The sequence below is a fragment of the Triticum urartu genome, chromosome 7, assembly GCF_003073215.2.
Source record: "Triticum urartu cultivar G1812 chromosome 7, Tu2.1, whole genome shotgun sequence".
In the NCBI taxonomy this organism is placed as follows: domain Eukaryota; kingdom Viridiplantae; phylum Streptophyta; class Magnoliopsida; order Poales; family Poaceae; genus Triticum; species Triticum urartu.
In genome coordinates this window covers 632,452,844-632,477,464 of record NC_053028.1, presented here as the reverse complement: position 1 = coordinate 632,477,464, position 24,621 = coordinate 632,452,844, and the positions used below count along the sequence as shown (strand labels likewise).

The window sequence follows — 24,621 nt, the reverse complement described above, 5'->3', positions numbered from 1 at the left end:
ACACACACCCTCATCAATCAAGGAACATCGTCTGAGCCAGATACAAGGGTACCTAGGCCCAAGACGATTGTTAGCACCTCATACCCAACCAATTCAACCTCAAGGACATGCCCACAACATGAACACTTGCGCCTAACCTCCTGAGAAGAGCGATCAAACATTAACCTCTACCAACGCCCGAATAGTCTGCATCGCCATCGGTGTGAGCGGCTTCTTGTACATCCGCAGGTAAGATTGTATCTTATCTTCCACATCCTCCTTGGTGGCTTTCTTAGATGTTGTGGCGTTCGGCAAATCCCCATAAGCCTCTGCCAACCTATATTCAGTGTGCTTCGCAGCAGGGATGTTGCAATTTTGGTTCTTCTTATCCGAGCGCCCATTGCGCCTCTTGGAACAGGAAGTATAGCTCCCGTCACCTTGCACAAGAATTGATGCTTGGAGCAAGGAATGCAGCGTAGTGCAACTGAAACTGCTCAGGAACTCATCCAGCAAGGTAGAAGATGTCGGGCTTGAGGCACGCCAATGCCACCAAGCGGCTCCTTGGGCTCAGAAGACATCATGATGCTAGCATCACCTGAAGCTTGCATATCCGGAGAGGAGGCCAAGGGAGGCACCTCCACATCCAAGCTAATTGGCAGAGCTACCTGAGCAACCGGCCAAAACGGCTTCAATGATATCCTTACCACCACCGGCAGTGAGAGGCACCAGTTCCTCACACCCACACCGGGGCTTAGTTGGGCAACCAGCTACATCGAGCTTCAAGCCATCCTTACAACCAACATCACTCTCAACAACCCTTCGAACAGGACACTTAGGAGATCGAAACATGGCCTACGAAGAAGCTAAGCTGCCAACGACCTCTTCCATACGCTCCAACAAGCCCTCGACCAGAGCCTTCCAAACCTACAAAGCGGTCACCATGTCACGAAGGGGCTGAAGTTGGACCTGGACCATCTCCTCCAAACGAGAGGCAGTGAAGACTTGGAGCCCAGCTCTCACAGCCTCTGCCTGCTCAGCTAAGAGAGGTTGCAACATCTCCAAACCAGCGGAGGCCTTGCTGGGATCACCGTGAATGCGATCAGGAGCCTCCTGCTCGATTGCTACTGGAAGGGCAACAACGGAGGCCCGAGAGCACTGCAACCGTTGTGGAGAAGCTTGGGACGGGCGGCTGGAGAGGAGAGGAGCAGCCGATGGCGACCGGGAGTGCCAGGGACGACCTTGAGTGGCAGGAAGGCGGTCCGGACATTGACGCTCGCAATGGCCAGGGAGGCCGCAGGCCAGGCAGGTGACAGGCCCGCGGCAGCCGGCGACGAAGTGGTCCTTGTTGGAAAACGTAGCATGCAATTTCAAAAAAATCCCTACACTTACGCAAGATTTATCTAGGAGATGCATAGCAACGAGAGGGGGAGAGTGTGTCTACGTACCCTCGTAGACCGAAAGCGGAAGCGTTTGACAACGCAGTTGATGTAGTCGAACTTCTTCTAGCTCCGACCAATCAAGCACCAAACGTAAGACACCTCCGAGTTCAGCACACGTTCAGCGCGATGACGTCCCTCGCCTTCTTGACCCAGCAAGGTGTCGAGGAAGTAGATGAGTTCCGTCAGCACGACGGCGTGGTGATGGTGATGGTGAAGTGTTTCTCGCAGGGCTTCGCCTAAACACCGCAAAACTATGACCGGGGTGTAAACTATGGAGGGGGGCGCCGCACACGGCTAACGATTGTTGTCGTGTGTTCTAGGCGCCCCCTGCCCACATATATATAGGTGGGAGGGAAGGAGAGGCAGCCATGGGGCGCCCCAAGTAGGCCTGCCCCCCTTACCATATTTCATCGGAGAGAAAAGGGAAGGGGAAGAGAGAAAGGAAATGGGGGGGGGGGCGAACCCCCTTTATTCCTTCTCCAGTTCGGCCTCCTGTCTAAGGGGGGCAGGCCACCCCTTGTGGGCTGGCGTGCTCCTCTCTTATGGCCCATATGGCCCATATCGCCCCCCGGGGGTTCCGGTAACCCCCCCCCCCCCCCCCCCCCCCCCCCGGTACTCCGATAAATATCGGATACATTTCAAAACACTTTCGGTGTCCGAATATTATCATCCTATATATCAATCTTTACCTCTCGACCATTTCGAGACTCCTCGTCATGTCCGTGATCTTATATGGGACTCCAAAAAACATTCGGTCACCAAATCACATAGCTCATATAATATTAAATCGTCATCAAACGTTAAGCGTGCGGACCCTACGGGTTCGAGAACTATGTAGACATGACCGAGACACCTCTTCGGTCAATAACCAATAGCGGAACCTGGATGCTCATATTGGCTCCTACATATTCTACGAAGATCTTTATCGGTCGAACCATTATGACAACATACGTTATTCCCTTTGTCATCGGTATGTTACTTGCCCGAGATTCGATCGTCGGTATCACATACCTAGTTCAATCTCGTTACTGGCAAGTCTCTTTACTCGTTCCGTAATACATCACCTTGTAACTAAATCATTATTCACTTTTCTTGCAAGGCTTCTTATGATGTGCATTACCGAGAAGGCCCGGAGATACATCTCCGATACTCGGAGTGACAAATCCTAATCTTGATCTATGCCAACCCAACAAACACCTTCAGAGATACCTGTAGAGCATCTTTATAATCACCCAGTTACGTTGTGACATTTGATAGCACACAAGGTGTTCCTCTGGTATCCGGGAGTTGCATAATATCATAGTCCAAGGAATATGTATTTGACATGAAGAAAGCAATAGCAATAAAACTGAACGATCAATATACTAAGCTAACGGATGGGTCATGTCCATCACATCATTCTCCTAATGATGTGATCCCGTTATCAAATGACAACTCATGTCCATGGTTAGGAAACTTTAACCATCTTTGATCAACGAGCTAGTCAAGTAGAGGGTCACTAGGGACATAGTGTTTGTCTATGTAATCACACATGTATTAAGGTTTCCGATCAACACAATTCTAGCATGAATAATAAACATTTATCATGAATAAGGAAATATAAAATAGCAACTTTATTATTGCCTCTAGGGCATAATTCCTTCATTCCTCCGCCAAGCACCGTAAGCACAGTCCGTAAGCTCTCTGCTAGAATGCGAGGGAGCGGTCGGACTCCTTGCAGGACGGGGCAGGCAGCTTCTCCAACCTTGGGCGACCCTGCTCCCCAATCTCCACCCACACCTGCTCCCTTGACGCATGCGAGACATCGACCCCTACCTACGGCGTGAAATCCAAAGGGAGCCGAGAAAGAGGGGGTGGCAGCATGAGCCGAGGGAGGAGCCCAGGACATCCCTGGGAACGCGAGAGAGACACCCCATCTCCAACCCCAACACCAACAACGAACATTCCTGGATCTGGATCTGCAGGGGAACTAGGACCGGGGGGGAGGAAAGGGGGGGTCAGTGGCTGGGGAGGGGACTGCGGGGGTGAGGTTGCAGGGGGGAGGATGAGGCCATGGAAAGGTGGAGCTCGGGAGGCGGAGCTAAGCGGCGGCGGTGTCGCAGCTAGCGTCACGAGAGCGGCTCATTCTCAGGTCTCATTTTTACAGAGCTTTTTTTTTCTCTTAATCGTGTGCTTAGATTGTCATTATTTTCCTCCTTCGCCAGTTTTGGCCTGGTATTTGGGTTGTTTACACCCATAAACCTTACATGCCAAGCGAGGCCAGGAAACAAAAATGACCAAGGTGAGTGATTCTTCGTGATGAGCTAGGCGACGAACTTGAGCCGGCCGCCAGATGCCTAGATTGTTCTTCCCCCTGCACGCCTGACTAGAACTAAAAAACACCTTATAAAAGAGATACAATAAGCAAAACCCATACACAAAAATGGAAAAGAAAATGTAACTAAACATACAAACACAATCACGCGTCCATGTGCCACCAAGGACGCATGACATGCCACTAGTTGTTGACCACGGCACAATGCCGCCTGATCTCTCCGTCACTGCCGGTCTTGACTTCTATCATGCCCATTCTCATCATGGACCGCGCGAACACCTGGAAGAACACCTCTGGCGGGCTCTTGGCCACGCTCTCGACGTCAGCCCTCGCCGCGTCGTCGGTGATGAGCGCGGCATCGGACTGGAATAGTCCCTGGTACTTGAGCAGGCCGTGGTAGTAGCTGAGGTCAAAGGTGAGGAAGCTCCCAGGGTCCATCTCCACGATGGTGGTGTTATCCGTGGGAGTGGTGCAATTGGTTCGACGGAGGTTGGCCGCATACTCGGCGTCCAACGATGGGTCTGCGTCGCCTGGCCCACTGCGGCCGGTGAAGTTGTATAGCCGCTCGCTGAAGGAGTTGCAGTGCGAGATGCCGATGGTGTGCGCCCCTGAGTGGTGGTACATGATGCTCAGGTTAGATGGTGAACACAACATAACAAGTGCAAACTGCAAAGTTCAGTAACACGACAATGCTATGGCATATGTAGGACTGTGAAGTTTCCAAGGAAATCTTGAGGATGTCCAGGAATGTACTAAAGCTAGCTAAACTGCATTAGATGTGTGTCAGTTTAAAGAACACACGCAACTTATTTTTTATCACCGAACGTTTGAGGAGGATTTGAAGGGACCGACCGTCTGTAGATGCTCTTAGCAGACAGATAGTAGCGTACAGGTCTCTAAATCATCACATGTTGCCCATTAATGTTTACTATATATGAATACATGTGAATCAATGACCTAAGTTTGTAACTAAAAACTTAACAGACAGTGACAGAGTTGAGTCCGAGATGTCTTTGTGGGTTCATGTGTACTTGTACACTCTATACCGCTATTGTTTACATGTCGTTCATGAACATATCGCCAACACATTTCACATTTTATTACGATCATGCCCCAAAGTTCCAAGCTAAATATATGTACTCCAGTAGTTAGCGACTTCGCGTGTCAACATCCATGACCGTGCAGTGCAACAAATATAAAATCCGTGGAGCTAGCTGAGCTACAATGTGTATTGTTATTAGTCTGTCTGCTTTTTTTTAGAAAAGGAGGATGCACCCCCGGCCTCTGCATCTGGACAATGCATACGGCCACTTTATTAATTATTAAGCACAAAAGACATTACAAAGTAGTACAACAGTAAGCCTGAAGCCACCATCTAGGCAACATCTGTCGCTACTCCTACCCCCTTGATGCAGTGGTGCCGAATGTCCGAGCCTAATACCAAACAGACATCGCATCAAATCCTAACATCTAATGCCGGATGCCCCATCCTAGCCACATATCGGGACTGGGTCACACGCCGGTCCGGCGCACTCACCGAGGCTGCCGCCGCCTTCTTCCACCGATCAACATCGTCCAAAATTTTAAACCACTAACATATATTTCCTCTGTTCTACAATCTAGTGCTTATAGCTTTTTCCAAAAGCCAAATTTTATAAAGTTTGATCAAGTATAGAGATAAAATTACCAATATCTATAATACCACATATAAAAAATATGAAAATACGATGTCATGGTTGTATCTAAAGGTATGAATTCGGTATTCTAGATGTAAATAATATGCTCATCAAATAAATCAAAATTTGCAATTTTTGATCTAAAAAAAATCTAGAGGCAGTACGTTCTAACTATATATAGAACACAGGTACGTAGTACTATTGGTGCTTTTGTAGAACTGCACATAGCCGGCCAGGCTTGTGGTTCACTTGTGTTTTCTTTTTATCTTGGACACATCTGTTTCAGGAAACAACAATGTGAAAATGCACACATCTGGCCTTTTTTAAAAATTTAGCAAAAAAATGAACCCAATCCAAAAAAAATCACAAAATGGGGCTCAGGCGCCATGCTATCTAGCAATGACGCCCTAGCCTTGGGCGTCATGCAAGAGTGGGCCATTTTATGAATTAGGTTCATTTTGTGCCAAAGTTTAAGAAAAGGGCCATATTTATCAATTTTCACCGCAACAACACCATCAATGGTCGTCCTGTCATGTAAATATGTTATGTGGGAACTGGGTAGTAATAAGTAGGAGCCTCTGGTAGCGAATATTGCAAACGGTGCACAGCTATCATGGTGCCCGGTCCTTTTCCAAAAAAGTAACTCTACAACGTAAAAAAAAATGTAAACACACACACACACACACACACACACACACACACACACACATTTCATCACATTTTACTTTCAAATGTGGCGTACAAAGAAAAGACAAATATGAAATTGGACCTTTTTTTTGTTTTTGGGCCAGAATTTTTTTAAGTACAGCTTGCAAATAACATTTTTCCCAGAAAAGAAATTCATGGATGTGTAGTGAACACATACATGTTTGCACAGATTTTGTTTTTCTAATTATGTTTAAACTTGTAAATATGGTTTTATTTGTTTTGCAAAAAAGGCACCATGTTGCCCGTGCACCATAACCTCGCACTCCCTCTGGTAGCTACCGGCTAGCTAGCTACCAGATGTATTGATTAAAAAAAGCACGAATCTAGCAAAGGACTTTGTTCCGAACTTAGTGTGTGGTAATTCTGAGCTCGGACTGCAATGAGCTCGATCGGGTGAATAGTAAAATCCAAAAATATTACTCCCTTCATTTCATAATGTAATGCATATAGATTTTTTGAAAAGATAATCTCAAAATTTTTGACCAAGTTTATGGAGAAAAATATTTGCATCTAAAATGCCAAACATATACCATTAGATTCATCATAAAATTTAGTTTCATATTTTAAATATTTGGTATTATAGATATAAATAGTTTTCTCTATAAATTTGGTCAAAAATTTGTAAAGTTTGACTTTTCAAAAAAATATATACACACTACTTTATGGAATGGAGGTAGTAATAATAAAAAGTATGAATTTGTTTTGTGGCAAACATTGACAAATGTTTTGAGTGGTCACAAAATTTCATTATCGAATGATATTCATGGAAGTCATGGCAAAAAACACGATGTTTCAAAAGTGCTATTTTCGAAAGCATTTTAGAGTGTTGATTTATTTTTTGCCACGATTGTCATTTCATGATGAAACTTTGAAGACACTTAAAAAAATCATCAAAGTTCGCAAAAAAAAACTTAGAACCTTTCGAATTTGTTTTCAATATTTTTGAATTTTACTATTCATCATGAGCTCAAATGAGCTGGCAAGCGGAAGAGACTTTCAGTTTCTCACTACCCACTCAACTGTATGTCTAACCGAGTATATAGCAAAAAACTACCACATTACAGGCTATCGTTCTAAAAAACTATCATTTTTTTTAATCTTTCAAAAAACTACCACAAAAGTGCTGGGCTGTTCCAAAAAACCCAAGTGACCGAGCTGTTAAGTTTTAACCGGGATTATGACATGTCTGGCCCACCCGTCAGGTCTAACGTGGCATAAAAGTCCACACCGTTAGTTTTGACCGTTAGATTGACTGTTATGATAGGTGGAGCCCACATGCCTGTCTCTGTAAAAAAAGTAAAAAAGCAATCTGGTCCTTGTAAGTTTTGAATAAAGGCAATCTGGTCCATGCAAAAACATTTTTAAGCAATCAAGTCCCTGTAGCTTTTATGGAAAAAGCAATCGGGTCCCTGCGGCGGTGGTGCTCGCCGGTCAGTAGGTGGCCGGTGACGTCCTGGTGCTGGCTCTACTCCCCGCCACCTGATACATGATGAGGAGCGCACCCGACGACGTCCTGCTACTGCTGGCTCCACTCCCAGCTTGTCATCGACCTCCCGTGCGAGGAATTGAGCGGAGGAGCCGGTCTTCTTCTCCGACGACGGCCGCCATGCTCTTTCGTGGCTCGGTTCGGCATGGAGCCCCAACACTAGGCTTTGACCTCGCACCGGCAACGGCCCCACGACTCTTGCCTTGCCCCGTGCGAGATCAGCCAGAGGAGAGCGGCGGCGCCATCGTCCATGTCCATAGGGAGGCGGCTCGAGGCGCTCGTCCATGGAGCAGGGAGAGAAGGAGAGAGGAGGGATGGAGGTGTGGGTGCCCCCCGGGATGCCGCGGCAGATCCCGCCGGACTCGGGCGCGAGGGAGGCTCCGGCCATGGCGTGCGACTTGCGGGAGGGAGAGAGAGTTCCTGCGGGAGATAGAGATCAGGGGAGGGAAGAGAGATCAAGGGAGGGGGGAGAGAGGAGCTTACATGTGGGCCCCCCATGTAAGGTAACGGTCAAAGAAACTGTTTGACCGGCGGCGTTAGATCTATTGCTAGGTGGCCATAACAGATGGGCCCTAGCTGTCATAAATATACTTAAATTTTAATCAACTAGTCATTAGTGTTTTTTGGAACAGCCCACCACTTTTGTGGTAGTTTTTTGAAAAATTAAAAAAAGCAGTAGTTTTTTTGGAACGATAGCCCGTAATGTGGTTGTTTTTTGCTATATACTCATGTCTAACTCATCTGTGATGGAGTGCTTGTGCGTCACTAGTAAGCTCCACATAACCATCAACGTGCATGTGTCAGTGCCAATAATCGATAGCCAGGTCAATCGCGTGTATGTCCAACCAATCTGTGATGGAGTGCTCGTGCGTCACTAGTAAGCTCCACGTCACCATCACCGTGCATGTGTCGGTGCCAAGAATCGATAGGGACCGGCTACGGGTCAATCGCCTGAAAAGAAGAAAACGTTTAGTCGATTCGCCTTCTCCTGTATCAACCATTCGATCAAGATCCAACAGACGCTAATCGTCTTCAACCTCATACAGACATTGTTTCTCTTCTTCCTTTCTTTTTCACCCATTGATCCAACCCAGCCCTAACCACCAAACCCCGCTGCCCACGGCCGGCGGCCCTCCTGCGACTGCCTCGCCGCCCCGCCCTCCCTTGAACCAGCCCCATCGCCGTCTTCCGCCGCCCCAGCCATCCCTCTAGGCTCCCCCGTGTCGAGTTTTTTCTCCGGCGAAGCCCCACCACCGCTGTCAACCACCGCCCTCACCCTAAATCCTAAGATTGATAATGGGGTGATGACGGCAAGCCCCTTCCTTCTCTCCGATAAGGTCCTTCCTTCTTCCTTCATTTAAAATCAACTATCCCGAATTCGAAGTTCAGCTGACTGACATGTAGCTAAATGTAATCGATATGCCATGAACTCCGCTACTGATACTTAGTGCTCCCTCTGTTCAGAAATAAAAGACGTTTTGAATAATTTCCTCCGTTCAGAAAAAAAAGATGTCTTGAATAATTCAATATGAACTATATGCGAGCTGAAATGCTGAATTGAGCGAAGAAACACAAAAACGTGCCAATATACATCCCATTGAAATAGAGGGAGTAGTAATTAATCTTTTTATAATTAGTTGTAACGGTTACCTGAGAGCCAGACGAGGTCGGCGACGCCGAGGCCCTTGGCGCGGAAGGAGGCGAGGAGGTCGGTGAAGTTCATGGTGGGCGCCGGGAGCTGGTCCAGCGCCTCCTGCTTGATCGACACCCTGCCGTCTCGCCGCCCCGTCGGCACACGCCAGAACGGCCCGCCCTGCATTTTTTCCCTCATCGTCGATCAGCCGCCGAGGCGCGTGTGTCCGGACGTGTATGCTGTGTGTGTGGGGGAGAATAGGAAATCAGGGCACTTACGATGACTCCGACGGCGTCGCGTGATGCGAGCGCGAGGACGTCGGCACAAGAGACGACGCCGGGGCACTCCTGCTCGACCAGAGCCTTGACGTGGTCCAGGAAGTCGAAGCCGCGCAGCGTCAGGTTGGGCGCCGCGTCCTTCTCCGCCTCCCCGCCGCCGGTTGTCGCGTTCAGCAGCACCGACGCGTCGCACCCCTGCACCGGTGCCACTCCGATCGTTCACGACTCATCACAAACACGCGCCGTGGACGGTGCACCTGACGAAAGAGCGTGCGTACGTACCCTGACGAAGCAGTCGTGGAAGTGGGTGCGGATGAGAGTGGCGGCGACGGAGGGCTCCAGGGGTATCTGCCGCTCAACGTAGTCCTTCACGATCTGCTCCGCCCGCGGGCAGCTCTGCTCGTAGTACCCCTGCCGCAGCTTCCCGCCGCCCCGCTCCGCTGCGACGACACCAACCGCGGCCACGAGCATCACCAAAACCAAAGGTGCCCCCGCCATTGCCACCAACACTAGCTTCCTCCCTCACTAGCTAGCACAATGCTCTCGGGTGGCGCGGGAGCGATGCCGTGCAATGTTCTGTTCTGACTTGTGAGCCGCGGGTTTTGGACCGACGGATGGATTGCTTTTATACGCACCCGCACCTATCACAGCCGTGAGCCGCAGCCAAAAAAAGGGATCGCCTCCGGGTCGCTCCCAGGAGGGCCGACTAGGGCGGATCCCACGAGCGCGCCGCCGCCCCTTCCTCCTCCGATCCTCCTCCCTAGCCGCTGCCGAAGGACGCCTCCTGTCTAAGTCCGTGAAGCTGACGGCGATGGCGGGTCCTCATCCTCCTTGCATGACTGATGACGGCGGGAGGCCCATCCCTCTCATCTTGTGGGATCTCCGGCTGGAGCTCCATGACGGCCCTGGACGACATGGTTCTTACGGTGGAGATGGGCGCTTGGGCGGCGGCTTCGGATTTTTCCGGCCACCACAACTGTCGTTGTGGCTGCGAGGGTGGCACGACGTCTGGTTCAGAGGGCTCGGTGTGGCTTAGCTACTCATCTCCGCGTGGCGCGGGTGGTGGCGGTGGTGCCCACTGAGTTCTCCGGACTGCTGTTGGGAGCCGGCGGGTGGCGCGGTCCTTTGGTTCTTTTTGCTTTAAGATGGTGTTCTGCCAGTTGCCGACCTTCATGGATGTAGCCATTAACGAGTTCCGGAATGCTCCGTTTGAGATCTTCATTGGATGCTTGACGCCTGTAGATTCCTGGATCGGATTAGGTCATGTGCGCCCCTATTTCAGCCCGAGTGGCTTCAGGAGGGTGTGACGCGAAGTTTCATTGTCTGTTGACAGTATGGGACACGTTGGTATGTAGATTTTCATGATGAAGACACTGACAGAGAATGTCATGGTGGCTGAGGTCTGAGGTTTTGTAATAGCGGATTGAGTCTTCGCGCCGATGAAGACTTTGCTTGGTGATTCGTGACTCGTGGCAGCGGCATCGGCGAGTGGGGCCGGCAGCACAGGCGGAGTATATAGTCTTAGCTTTCAGGGTGAAAGCCCAAGATTCGGCCTTAATTGGCTGTGCCTGGCAGTGACCTTGTTGATGTTATTGTTTTAAGAGCGTAGATCTTCTCCAGGGTGAAAACCTAAGATGTAGGATCGGGCGATGACGGTGCTTCTGCACTATTTCTTTTTTGAAGGCATCACTTTTGAAGAATTAGGACTTCATGTGTTGTCTAGGTGGTGGTTCGTGCAGCAGCTACGACAAATTGATCACTGTTGCGGAATCTTATTTCTTCTTCTTCTTCTTCTTCTTCTTCTTCTTCTTTTTATTGTCTTTTGGTTGTTTGCATCCATAATGTCTTTACGATATTGCGTTGTTACAGAGGCTGGATGTAATTGGTATCCTACGATATTAATATATTCCTTTTGTCGAAAATCAGCTAGCGCCGATACACGGTGGCAACAAAAGAATTTGAGAGCCTCCATGTAGGCGTACCTAGTCTTCTCGTAAAATACTTTCAAATCTTTGAGTGTGACGAAGTCATCTTCCACCTGCATCCATCGACGACGTGCCGTGAGGAAAGCTTTGCCACCACTCGATCTCCGTCTCTGACCGAAACCGCTTCTGAATCTGTTTTATAGGATACAACAACAGATTTTTGGCAGCACATTCTGATCCGAAATCTAAGTATGACGGATAGGATAAGATAGGGGGGACTTGGGTAAGATCTCACATTATGTGAGATTAATGTTCTCAAAAAAAATTATGTTCGTTCTCAAAAAAAATTGTAGAGACACATCAATGTTTGATGCGCAACTTCAAAAAGTTTCAGTTCCTAATTAAACTTACATTAATAGAAACGAAATAGAAAAAGCAGATACGAATAGTGTCAAAGTACTATTCACGATTCGGTCACATCAGCCACAAAGCTCCAGATAAACCGATCGAAGCCCCTCCCCTCCTAAGGCGCTCCCGCGGGCGCCCCTGGGAGGGAACCCTAGCCCCGCCACCCCCGTCCCTCCGCCCCTTCCCCCCTCCCTTGCCGCCGCCGGTGGCGTCGCCGGCCAAAGGCCGCGTGGCGCAGGCGGCGGCGGGGCGGCTCTCTCCCTAGCGCGGGTGGCGAACGTCGCGGGGCGGCCTCCCCTGCTCGGTGGCGCCGGGCGCCGGCTTGCCTCTGCTCCGGCTTCCCTCCTCCGCCTCGCTGCCTGGTGACCTGCCGGCGTCGCCTCCTCTCCTCCTCCTCCCCCCTCCTCGTGGGGCTCTGGAGGCCCGGGGGTGTGCTGGCGGCGGATCTGGAGCCCCCTGCCCAGATCCGGCGGGTGCTGGCGGTTGGCGGCTGTAGGGGTGACCGACGGCCCCTTCTAAGGTGGTGGTGATGCATCCGGGGTTCTTCCTCTCCGGCGGGGTGGCTGGGCATCGGCTGGACCTGACAAGGGCGTGGAGGCGCGGGGGGTGTGTGCGTGCGGCCGGTCTCTTGCTGGATCCAGCCGGATCTGGCGTTGGGGGCCTGCCGGCGACGCGTGGTGTCGGTGGTGCGTGCCCGGCGGCTCCGGCGCTTGGAGCTCGCTGGGCGACGTGGGTAGGGTAGTGGCCGGGCGTGGTCGCTACTTCGGCCGTGGGCCGCGGCGTGGGGAGGTCTGACGGTGGTACTCTCCCGGTGTCGTGGCGGCTTCACGATGGTTGACGGATCTGCCCGCGGCGGCGGCCGGCTTCTCCGGCGTCGACTCGTCTGTGTTCGGGCCGTCTCGGCCTCCGCCCCATCTCCTCGTCGCCCGGGCGTTACTCCCATGAAAGGGCTGGTCATCTCCTAGCTGCGGTCTACCGCTCATCTCGCGCCCGGTGCTGCAGGACCGAGCTCGTCTCGCGCACGATGCAGCAGGACTGAGCTCGTGTCGCGCACGGTGCAGCAGGACTGACCTCGTCCCCTTTTCGGTGCTGCAGGACCAAGCTCGCCTCACGCACGGGGCAGCAGGATGGCGGATGGATGCCAGTTCTGGCCGACCTATCGGGTCTCGGCGCTGGGGGTCGCCCAGGGGTGCGAAAGGTGGGACCTTTCCGCTCGTCTCTTTAGTTGGGGTTGCGGCAGGTCTCGGGTGAGGTGGTGTCAAGGTCATGGATTCCGAGGCGGCGGCCCTGGTGGTGGTTGCGCGGTGCTCTTGGGCAAAGCCCGTGCCTTGGTGCTGCCCGGTCATCATGGCCGTGTGGGCGGCGTGGTTGCCGGAGTGTGGCGTTCGGTGGCGGTGAGTGTTGGCCGAGGTGAAAACATGCTCTATCTTCGGACGGACCGGCGACGGCGGAGATCGTTCCCTTCTTGAAGGCGTCGTCGCGGCTCTCATTGCCCATCATGCGGTTCCAGGGGAAACTCTGATCCTTGGATCGGGCGATGGCGGCACTTCGGTGTCGTACCCTTCCTGAAGGCGCCGCCTTGGAGCACATGGCTCGTCATATGTAGCTTCATCTCTTCATAGTGGTAGTGTTAGGCTGGTGTTGCTGCGTTATCCTGTCTTGGGTGTGTGCGTGTGTTGCGATGGCATGTGTTTGTACTGGGTGTTTGATATATAAAGCGGGGCGAAAGCCTTTTTCGGTAAGTACTATTCACCCAAAGCTGCTACTATCATATTTGAATTTGTTTTTTTTTGAATCTCTAAATGTACATCGAGTTTTGAGCTGATTGTTTTCGGGGTTGTAGACATCCCCACATGAATGTTGTCAAATAATTTCAGATTTTTTTTAAAAAGTCTAAATATGTTTTTTCGGGGTTGATTTCACGATCTCACCTAAATATGAGATCTCATACAAGTCTTCCCCAGATAAGATATATGATATTTTATTACTAATATAAGGTGCCGAAGAATAATCCGTTATTTGTAATCAGGCAATCCGAGCTTTTAAATATGTATACTAATTATGGGTAAAGTTGATGTCAAAAAGGAAAATGAATAGTATTGTCTCAGCTGACAGTGAAAATCTTATTCCTCAGCCGACTTTACAAACTTGTTCATACAAATCTAATACAATAAAACACACCCTAATAATTTGTTCGCGCATTGGACAAACGGTTGTAGTATTTTCTCCCAAATTTTTTAAATTTGTAGAACTTTGCGTTGACTGCGAAATAAAAATTCTTAAACTACTGGAAATTATCAATGTTGTTTAAATAATTATGAAATTTGTAACTAGACTAATAATGGGTAACAATTTTTATTTTATAACTTTTCATTGAAAAATGACTACTACGAGTTGTGCAAAATATGACTAATAGATGTAAGAAGCAAATTGCATGCTCCGTACAAGTTAATCCCTTCGGTAAGGTTTACAAGGCACAATTTGTTTGTGTTAAGTCAAACTTTTGTAGGTTTTACTTGCAAAATAAATTATTAGTTTTAAATTTCAGCCGAGGGACAAGAATAATTAACCTGTTAATTGCGAAAAGGGTTAGGTCGTGCTAAATTTTCGAAGGGGGTCAAATCATGCTAAAGTTAGGCAAAAGGGTCAAAACAGTGATTTTGCCCACTTGCTCGATGCATTTCGATTGCATTGGTACCCTATCAATATCAGTTTGTACTGCACAAATGTTACATCTAATCTGCTACTCTGCATAGAAAAAAGGACTGCTAGCAACTTACAGTAAACGCAGAACAGCTCGAGCATGAAGCTTGCTCCTCTTTTAGTTTTCTGTTTGCAATCAGGGACAGTGAGGCTTCAGCATCAACCGAGCTATTGAAAACCAGTGTACTTAGGTCATCTCATTGCTCACCGCATCGTCTCGTCCCGTCCTTGGCCAGTGGTTCTTGGCTCACCAGTCACGCTCACCGACAGCCCACCCTGCTAGCTTCCCTTGTCATTATACGCCAGAAATGCATTTATCTAAATATAAGAAGAATCTTTGTCAGAACTTTCTCACCAAACGTGATGCCCACAATACATATTACTCTTTTTCACGGGCTGATTGAGTGAGCCCCATGCATCTTTCCTCCTGTGATTTTCATGAGAGAGCTTCAAGGGGAAGAGGGGCCTTTGGACTGACTTGTTTTTTTTTTTAAAAAAAGGGGAGCTCCCCGGCCTCTGCATCAGAACGATGCATACGGCCACCTTAATAAATATCAAATAAGTTTAATAAGGTCTTGCAATCTCGAACAAAATAAATAAGAGCTCACAAAGAGCCAATAAAAACGGCCACAAAAGGCACAACCGGCTGGCTAAAAAAAGATAGGAAAACTAATTGCCTATCCTATTACATGACCGCCATCCAAACCGGTTGAATATATCCCATGGTACCATCTCCCACCGGATAGATCCAGTAATCAAACGCTCCCTGGCCTCCGTCGGAGTGAGTAGCGACCACATACGGATCAAAGCAGTGGCCCGGAAGATAACCTCCAAACAATGAATATTTGATGTTCTGTTAAAGACAAAATCATTTCTGCAATTCCACACAGCCCACAATAAAGCACATACTTCTATGCGAATGTGGCTCGCTGTTTCGAGCTCTATCCCGTTAAGCCACGTTCCAAATAACAAGCTGATAGAGCTTGGAGGGGTAATGTTAAAAGCTATGTGCACCGTCCGTCATAGAATCTTAGCTCACGGGCAATCTAGAAAGAGGTGTTTGATAGTTTCATCCCGATCACAAAAGCTACACCTAGTAGGTCCTGTCCAATTGCGCTTTACCAGATTGTCTTTAGTTAAGATGACTTGTTTATGTACAAACCATATAAACACTTTACTTTTCAACGGAACCTTGACTTTCCAGACATATTTGGAACTAGGAATGGAGCTGGAGTTGATGACATCAAGATACATTAATTTAACTGTAAACTCTCCAGTCCTAGTAAGATTACAGCGCAACTTATCGGGCTGTTGAGATAACTGAACCTCCATCAGTCTACTCACTAAATGGAGCCACACTTTCCAACGATTGCCGACTAGCGTTCTTCTGAACTGAATATTAAGGGGGACGGACTGGAGCACTGTTGCAACGTAAGCCTCACATCGTTGAACAATACTATAGAGAGACGGGTATTGAAGCGCTAGGGGTTATGACTTGTGACCAGGGAAAAATGGTTATGACAGTGTGACATTGCCATGGAATGCACGCAATGCCTACAAATGAGCTACTGCTGCTTTTTATCTGATGAAACATCCACCAAGTTAGGATTAGCTCTCATACATCTTTCCTTTGATCCAGTTGAGTACCACCCTAGGGCCTAACCTAGGCTAGATGTTGTCTATCATTCTTCCCTTAAACAACAATTTAGTTTAGCTAATGACTGATACAGCCATGCATGTCACCACATCACTGCAATTAGTATTTGGTACTGGTTCACGAGGGCCATGATGTCGCACCGTGCATGCCCATCACCCACATTGGTACAACATAGTTTTAGCTAATGACTGATGTAACCACAACACCAGCTGGGGTGTCAAGGAAGGCATAATTAGGACTTGCTAGTGTTTCGCTCCAAGAGGTCTTCGTCGCTAGTCCAGCATAATTAGAATTTTGTGTTGAGCACTACAATTGTCACACTGCATCACATCCTCTCACCGGGTAGCCATTTTTTCATGCTCACCATCCCCTTCTAAAGCTCACTCGGTTAGAGGCTTGCAAGATGTCGCTTTCATACTTACTAGTACTTCACCAGCCCATGTCCATTCACTTGCAAGTTGCAAAGGCAAGTTGTGGCACATCAGATAAAGGAAATAACTTCAGAGTGGCCGTAACTGCAAAGATCAGTAGGACTGAAAGTAACATGCCCTTTTCATGGGCATATCTTTCGAGATGACCATCTGTACATTCCTTTCACAAAAATCACAAGTAGCTTGTCTGTTACACCCCACTTTCAGTAAGCATAATTAGAAATGTCCTAAGCATAGATGCATTAGTATCTGTTACCATTTTTATCAAGGGATGATTCTCTGATCTTTTAAGCTCTACAGTTAATCCAAAGATTCCCTGTGATTTTAGACCTTTCTTTTTGGATGAATACATGACAAATTAGTTGTTGGACTCATGAGCATGCTTGTGACAAAGAATACTCAAGAGGAGCGGAGGGTTATGCCAATTAAAGTGCTGAACAAACCTCATCAATCCAACTACAACATCACTCGAAAGAAAATGCGCATGTCCAGACGCTTGTGCACCACAACTGTGTTGGGGCATGATGTTGCGCCTGAGCTGAAACCCTAGTACATGCATCTTGTAGTAGTATCTCATAGCCTTTATCGGTTATATACGTGTGTGAATAGTAAGATGTATTTGTTCAGTATCATATGTATGGCCCGCTCAGTTTGTGTATGTGGTAAGTTCATCGGTTATGCACATGACATCCACAAATGCACATCCGAGCAATACAAGACAGCAGCTGCCTCTATCATCAGTCTAGTGTGTGTCTGACGACACGTTACATTCTTTGAGAGATTTAAGTGTGTTGCGATGTCGCCGTCCTCCATTGCTTTGGCGGAGATGCAGATCCAATAAACCTGCAGCAGGCAGCAGCGGTTCCGTGGGCCGTTCATTGGACACGACGGAGAAAGGTCAAGATCGGCAAGGACAAGTGTTCTTAATCCTTATTTGGTTAGAGCATCTCCAACGGCCGCACAAAAATTTAGCGTCCAATAAAAGTTATAGCGCGTCACTTTAGTACTTTTAGTGCGTCGGGACCAACATCGCTTTTACAGACGTCCAAAAACACGCGCATAAAAAACACACAATGCAAATTGTGAAACGCGTGCAATCTGAAGCCTAAAATATGCTACGCGTGATAGCGTTTTTCAGCGCGCGCCCAAAAACTTTTAGCGCTACAACATCTGCTGGAGCTGCGCGGCGCCCAAAAAAACAAAATTTTAGTGTGCGGAGGTCTTTTTGAGCGTCTGTTGGAGATGCTCTTAGATGCTTATTGACTACCATTGACGTATGTCGTGGCGCCGGCCTTTGCTACTAGGTTCGATGTAGTGTTCACAATTTTGTACATAGACCGAATTTTATTCTTGGGTCCCTAAATCCATATTCTAGCTATGGATTTCCTTCGCGTCGTAGCAATACTAGCCAAAATATCAACAATAGGTTTGATATTTTTCATGTTTGAGAAATAGTTATTTAGAATTGAGCGAGTTGCAAGCATGTCTATGCAACTTCTCGAGCGATTACAAAAAGATGTCACCTCAAGACAAGTTACAAGCAGACTATTGCAACCCTTATGGTGCTTGTATTGAGTGATTCGTTAATTGGAGTGGAGGCAGGTGCAGATGATCTAAGAGAGAACTTGTTCTACAAGTATGCGATTTTATAAACTCTCTGTGTGTGCACGGTCGCGTGTATGTGTGGGTATTCTTTTCTAAATATCGCGCACCTCTCTGAAGCCGTATCAAGTAAAATGAAATAATAAAGAGCATGTGTGAAGCAACGAATGACAAAGTGGATATGACCATAAAGGGTTTCCCCTTCTATAGATAAAGCATCATCCGATACAGTCAGCTCATTGGCGCCGCAGCACAAACATGCCCAAAGGAAAAAAAAGAGAGAAAAAGAAAGAGAAACAAATGCCAACAACGGTAGATCAACGAAACGAAGATGGTTGGCAACCGCTGCACCCTCCGGAGAAGTACCACCATGCACTCAGCACTCCGAAGCGCCACGTACCAAGCAACACCTTCAAGAAGGAGCAAACAACGACGCCGCTATTGCCCGGACTAGTCCTAGGGTTTCCCCAGGTACGCGGGGGGCAATGAGGGAGGGTGTAACCGACGCCCTTTAGGAAGGTTCGGCGGCACCCGCAGGCGTCGCCGCGTCGGGGCCGGACGAGCCGCCAGGGATTTCTCCTGACCCAAACCCCCACCACCACCCCGGTCGATCCATAGTGCACCACCGCCGCTGCCGCGGAGCCGACCGGACGCACGGACACGGGGCCTACCAAGCGCCAAGGCTCGGCCGGACCCAAAAGGGTCTGGACAGCCCCTGCCTGGCGCTGCAGCTCGCCGGCCGATGAAGCCGCTACCGCCCACAGACCACCGCCTTCTCGCCACCAACATCAGGGAGCAGCGTCGCCACGCACCGAGCCGCCGGCCCACCCTAGCCTAGATGGAGCCCGAAAGGGCCCAGATCTCGGCCGCGCGGGCGCTGCCGGCCACCAGCACCGCCATGCCGCCCCACATCTAAGGGCCGCGCGGCCGCACCGAGGACCCCGAAGCTCGCGGGAAACCCACCGTCGGGAGGCCCCCGCGCCTCACCATGCGCGCGCGGGGAAAGAATGACCCGAAGCCGTGTTTGTTCTTTTTCAAATTTTTTTAATTTGACCATTCCTTTATTTATGGTTTTTATTTTTTACGAAAATTCATGAACAGCCTTTTATTTTATTTAAAACAAATCATGTTCATGAACATTGTTTAAAAACATGTTTTGTTTCAAATATCTGAACATTTTTAAATGCATTAAATTTTTAAAAATAGAAGAATAGTTTGTGAATGTGTGGTTTTTGTTAACTGTAAAAACTTGATCAGTTTTTTTCCTCAAACCTGTAGCCACTGGTTTTTCCTTGAAACCAGCAGCGAACAAGGCTATCGGACGAGTGTGGTCGAAATGCTAATGGGACGGCTCATGTGTGCACAATAGAGGCCATTCGGCGCTTAAGGCGCCGAATAGAAGCTCTCATTTTCTTTTCATATATCTTGATGTAGCGAGCAGGAGCCAGGCATGGCCAGGGCTGAATGCGCTGCAATTAATATGGCCCATTAGAAGATTAGGTACAATTTAATCTTGTTATTATTCACATGTCAAAGAAATATACATTTACCTTACACATTTATATATTATCAGTTTGATAATAGAAAAAAATAGAAGTATTCACAAATATAAAAATGCACGTACTTCTACAAACATTTATTCTAAAAATGAGTTCACGTGTTTTTATAAAATGTTTATGTGATTAATAAAAGTCTTCACATATTTTGAAAAATAACTATGTAACTGAAAAAGTTGTTCACATGTTTAGAAAATGGTCATCTACTACCCCCTATAAAAGAAAAAGAGGACGGAAACCAAACAATCAGATCCATCCATCAATAAAATCTAATGGCCCTTAATCCTTCGATGTTTGATGCAACAAACACGCCAATCAACCCACTAATCCTCCATCGCTATAATCACGAAAACAAACCGCTCTGCAGAACGCGCACGCCCGCACGACCTTTCCCACTCTCCTCCTCCCAACCAGTACTCCCTCCCAACCGTCCCCTGCCCGTCGGACGTCGGTCCACGGCCACCCCGCCGGCCCCGCGCGCTGCGTCCCCTGCCCGTCGGCAGCCGGTCCGCCGCCGCCCTGGCCGGCCCCGCGCCGTCCCCCGCCGCCCAGCTTGGCCTCCGTCGCCGCAACCGCCAGACTTCTTCTGCTTCCCCGCGGATAAACGTGGGCATGAGCAGAGCAGGCCCCCGCTGGTCTTCTTCTGCTGCCCCAAGAACGCGGGAGCGCCCCCTGCCGCCGCTGCCCACTGCCCGCGGTCAGCCTCTGCTGCCACACGGAAGGACGTCAGCGCGGTGCGGCGGCGCTGCCCTCCTCTGCTGCCCAACGCTGCCCAACGGACGGCCACGACCTTATCTGACTATGGAGAAACCAGTAAGTTTCCATTCGATTGATTGAAGTGTAGATTGATATAAAACTATACTGAATAGTGAGGTACCCAGCATATGGTCCATTTTATGTTCCATACACAAGAGAATTTGATCGTTTTAGCGCATCATTATCTACATACACCACAATGGAGGATGTTACAAAGTCTACCCTGTACTTATGATTCAGTTTGTGTTCCATACACAAGAGGATTTGATGCTTGTGCTTATTTACTTTCTTTGGTCGTTTTACTGCATCATGATCTGCATACGTCGCAGTGGAGGATGTTAGAAAGTCTACACTGTACTTTTTCCAACGACCAAATGTGAACTGATTCTCATTCTATCATTCTTTTATATACATGATCCTTCCACACAACTAACATTGCCGCAGTTAAACAACGTTATTCTGGAAGGGTTAGACTCTGATTATATCATTAAAAGGTGAATTATCATGATCCAAATCAATGCCAAGCTCAGCACTAGACAGGGTTACAGTCTGATTATTGACTATTTAATCTCTTCATATGATAATTGTATTGTGTAACTCGAATTACCTTTTCAGTGCTCCCACAAATCCATTCTACCACGACTCACTCCTCAATTGGCATCAAAATTACTACACAATAGCTCCTAAACTTTCTGTACATGATTTCAATCATCCACTAATATACGAAATTCAGGCAAACTCAATACTAATATTTTATATCTTCTTTTTTGGCCTCTTCCCTATCAACTCATACTTTATTTCTACATGTTCAGAATGTTCCCATTCATCAGCAATTGTTGCACCTAAGGTCCTTTCAGTCACATTTTCAGGTTTACTTCATCGCTTGAGAGTTTGTACTTTGTGGTCGGTGGTGGAAAGGTGGAGCAAGAGGTCTCTCTCAAGTTGTGGGAGAACGAGTCTGCAGAGACGACGTTGAATTTTATCAAGGCGGCTTCATTTTGTTTTGAACTATCCAAGAGAGACAAGGTTGCTTCATTTGCAAGCTCAAAACTCTTTATGATTGTATTCTGCTTCTCTACCCAGTTCACTGAAAATATCAACCAATGCAATTGGTTGTTGGTGTTTGATCCCATTAGTAGTATGATCAAATTTGTTTCGAGACATGCAGTCCCCAAATGCTCCACTCCCCACAATCTGACGAATGGGAGAGGGAAGCTGAGGCTATGGTCGCGCCGTTGTAGACAAACAGTTTAACACTGAGGTAATGTGATAAAAATAATCGTTTTTTCTCTCTCGTACGTTTCGGTTTATGTATGTCTGCTACGTACAATTCATGTACTCCCTCTGTCCCAAAATAAGTGACTCAACTTTATACTAGCTTTACTATAAAGTTAGTACAAAATTCAGTCATTTATTTTGAGACGGAGGGAGTACTATTCTGTCCTTGCACTACTTTCTTCTACTCGTAAACTAATATAAGAGCATTTAGATCACTAATTTAGTAATCTAAACGCTCTTATATTAGTATACAGACGGAGTAATATTTTTGTTGTATATTACTACGTTCAGTTGGTGTGAAATCCCCCAATTTTTGGTTAATCTAGGAAGTAAAAATAAGTTCAGTTTGTAGACTGTTTAAATCACTTTTAACTGAACTTGTACAAGCATCAAATCTAGGATATTTCAAGTCTCTTCACAAAAAACATATTACATAGCAATAATTTCATCTTATTGTTGTACCAATCCGATTATGAGGTGTATTCGTGGTGCTTTGAAGTGTAAAAATTGCAATACTTTTCCATCCTCTTTTTTTGTATTATTTTAGCTCAAGCTTACACTTGCTGACTGGACACTAAATAACATTCTTCTGTTTTTTTGTTGCAACGAGAGAATAATAATGAGATGCGCTGCCACATGGAGAACTTGGACCAATTGATAAGACACAAAATCTTGGGCACTAAATTATGTGTATGTAGTTGATCTGCATCTGAAATCTCTTTATAATAGTCGCGTACGTATATTATAGTTAATTTCACTGATATCTGTGTATCTTTTATTTGGTTATTTGGCCTGAACCTACAGTTCAAGGTTAGTAATTATTTGGTCCGAGCCTACTATTCCTTTCCATGTCTTGTATAATTCTCTTTTTTGACATGAAGAGTTCCTGGAGGTTGGATGGCAATTTGAAAATTCCAGTGTATGCTTCAAGATGTATGCATATAATTTTGGAGTCTATTCATGTTGGTTCAGCATGTTTCTACTACACTCCACATCTCACAGTATTTAGAGTTGAGGGCCTTCGATAGTGAATACTGCATAAAATGGTGTTGTTCCGTGGGATGCAGAATTTGTTGTTTCATTCATCCCCTATCCTTGGTGTTGTTTTACATAGCTTATACTCATTTGCTTTGTTTCAGCGGCAGGGTATACAACATAGGAAAACTTGACTAAGCTGTTCTGAAATTCCGGTTCCATTGGGTGATTTCTGTTTTCTTAATAAATTGGTGGGAGTGTGAGATAACTATTAAGCCAATTAGTTGCTGTGTACATTTAACAATCGGTCAGTTGGGAGGTGATAATTATTTTTGTGTACACATAGTTTAGTCAGGGCATGCCCATGAACTGTTGCTTGCATATTGTATCATGTGAATGTAAGTGAATAAATCTTCCTTGGCTGAAATGTCATACCCGGTTTTGTGAAGTTTATATAAGCTTGCATTTTTTTGTTGCTTTGACCATTTTCTTCTTTTCCTTTGATAGCTAAGATGCACATGTAAAATCACATAATTGGATCCTTCGGAGCCTGGTAGATTCAGTACCAATTGTCGACTTAGCACTTACCATGTGCTGCATAATTGTTTCAGATTAGCATCCTTGTACAGCAGCAAATCAACTAGGAGCCTCTCCTGAGAAGCAAATATGTAGATTGTCCACCTCGAAGTTTATAGTTGCTAAAGAAGCTACATGAGATTTAGAATATTTTATCTCACAACTTTCACTTCATCAGCCCAATAATAAAAGCAGAAGTATGCATTAAATATACAAAGGTCTCCACAAGGTTTGCATAAGACGGTAATGTCCCATCTTTAAATTCTCTGACATTGTGCTAGAAACTAATTTTATTACTGACTGGACATGTATGCCATGCATATTTAGTACCTTGACTCTTTATATAGACAAAGCTCTGAGGGATGAAGCGTTTGGGAGCCCGGATGAAGAATGCTTCTGTGGCGGAGAAAGAGAAGTGATGAGAATACTTCCAAACCGCTCTGAATTTTTATTTTGGCAAACTCGGACTCCTTGTTTGATAAAATACATCTGAAGAGCATGTTTGCGCATTGTTCAAATAAACTCTTCATTTTTGTGTCTCTGTCAAACAATGCATTTCAAATAATTAGGTTATGGGATATTTCGACAAATGTTGTACTTATCATCCTAGATACTCCCTATTCATTACCTATATCACATTCTCATTTTATTTCTTTGGGGAATAGCACATATTGTATTTCCATTTTTAGTTTCTTTAGTTGTTTGAATTAAAAAAAGTGTAGACAAACAAAAGCTATAGAAAAGGATACAAATTAAATGGAGGTGGAATTTGAAAAATGGATTGAGTTGGCAGGACGTGCGTTGCACGTGCACGCTTACTAGTTAGTTATAAAAGGGGATTCAGACTCCTTGAAGATAAATTAAGTTGTATCGTTTAAAACTACTCATATTTTGAACCTACAAATGGAATATCTCTCCCCACTTAACATTGTACGTGGCCCATGCATGCTCTCCATGTCATCAAATCTCTCATCTTCATTACAAAACAATTCAAGTACAACTATCGACTATACATATTTACATAGTGTCGCTTCATGTCCCAACGTCTTTTTTGCAATGTCAATTTCCTAGCAATGGAAGGATTAGTGATGGTGTTAGGTTTCTAGTTTCTCTCTTTCGCTTTTTCTCTCGCTGTCTCAACAACCTAGCAATTGTTTGGGAGTGATAGGTATAGGGAGAGAGGTAGCAACATGGAGGGTGGCTGTCTAATCAGGGTTTACTCACACTCTACACATCTCGAT

At 46.8% G+C, this 24,621-nt stretch overlaps 1 protein-coding gene and 1 long non-coding RNA gene across 2 annotated transcripts; one reads left to right on the top strand and one right to left on the bottom strand.

Annotated features, from left to right (window-relative positions):
- Nucleotides 1–3,691: 3,691 nt before the first annotated feature.
- Nucleotides 3,692–10,096, bottom strand: LOC125525870 (peroxidase 39-like). The gene is made up of 4 exons (XM_048690875.1): nucleotides 9,796–10,096; nucleotides 9,514–9,708; nucleotides 9,253–9,415; nucleotides 3,692–4,340 (listed from the first exon to the last, which is right to left on the bottom strand). Exons 1-4 carry the CDS (start codon nucleotides 10,009–10,011, stop codon nucleotides 3,916–3,918), a joined length of 999 nt encoding a protein of 332 aa, XP_048546832.1. The 5' UTR covers nucleotides 10,012–10,096; the 3' UTR covers nucleotides 3,692–3,915.
- Nucleotides 10,097–20,247: 10,151 nt separating this feature from the next.
- LOC125522303 lies at nucleotides 20,248–23,952 on the top strand. Its single transcript, XR_007289717.1, has 5 exons — nucleotides 20,248–20,608; nucleotides 21,409–21,577; nucleotides 21,720–21,812; nucleotides 23,416–23,623; nucleotides 23,708–23,952. It is a non-coding gene; the product is annotated as an uncharacterized LOC125522303 (long non-coding RNA).
- The last annotated feature ends 669 nt before the right edge of the window (nucleotides 23,953–24,621 follow it).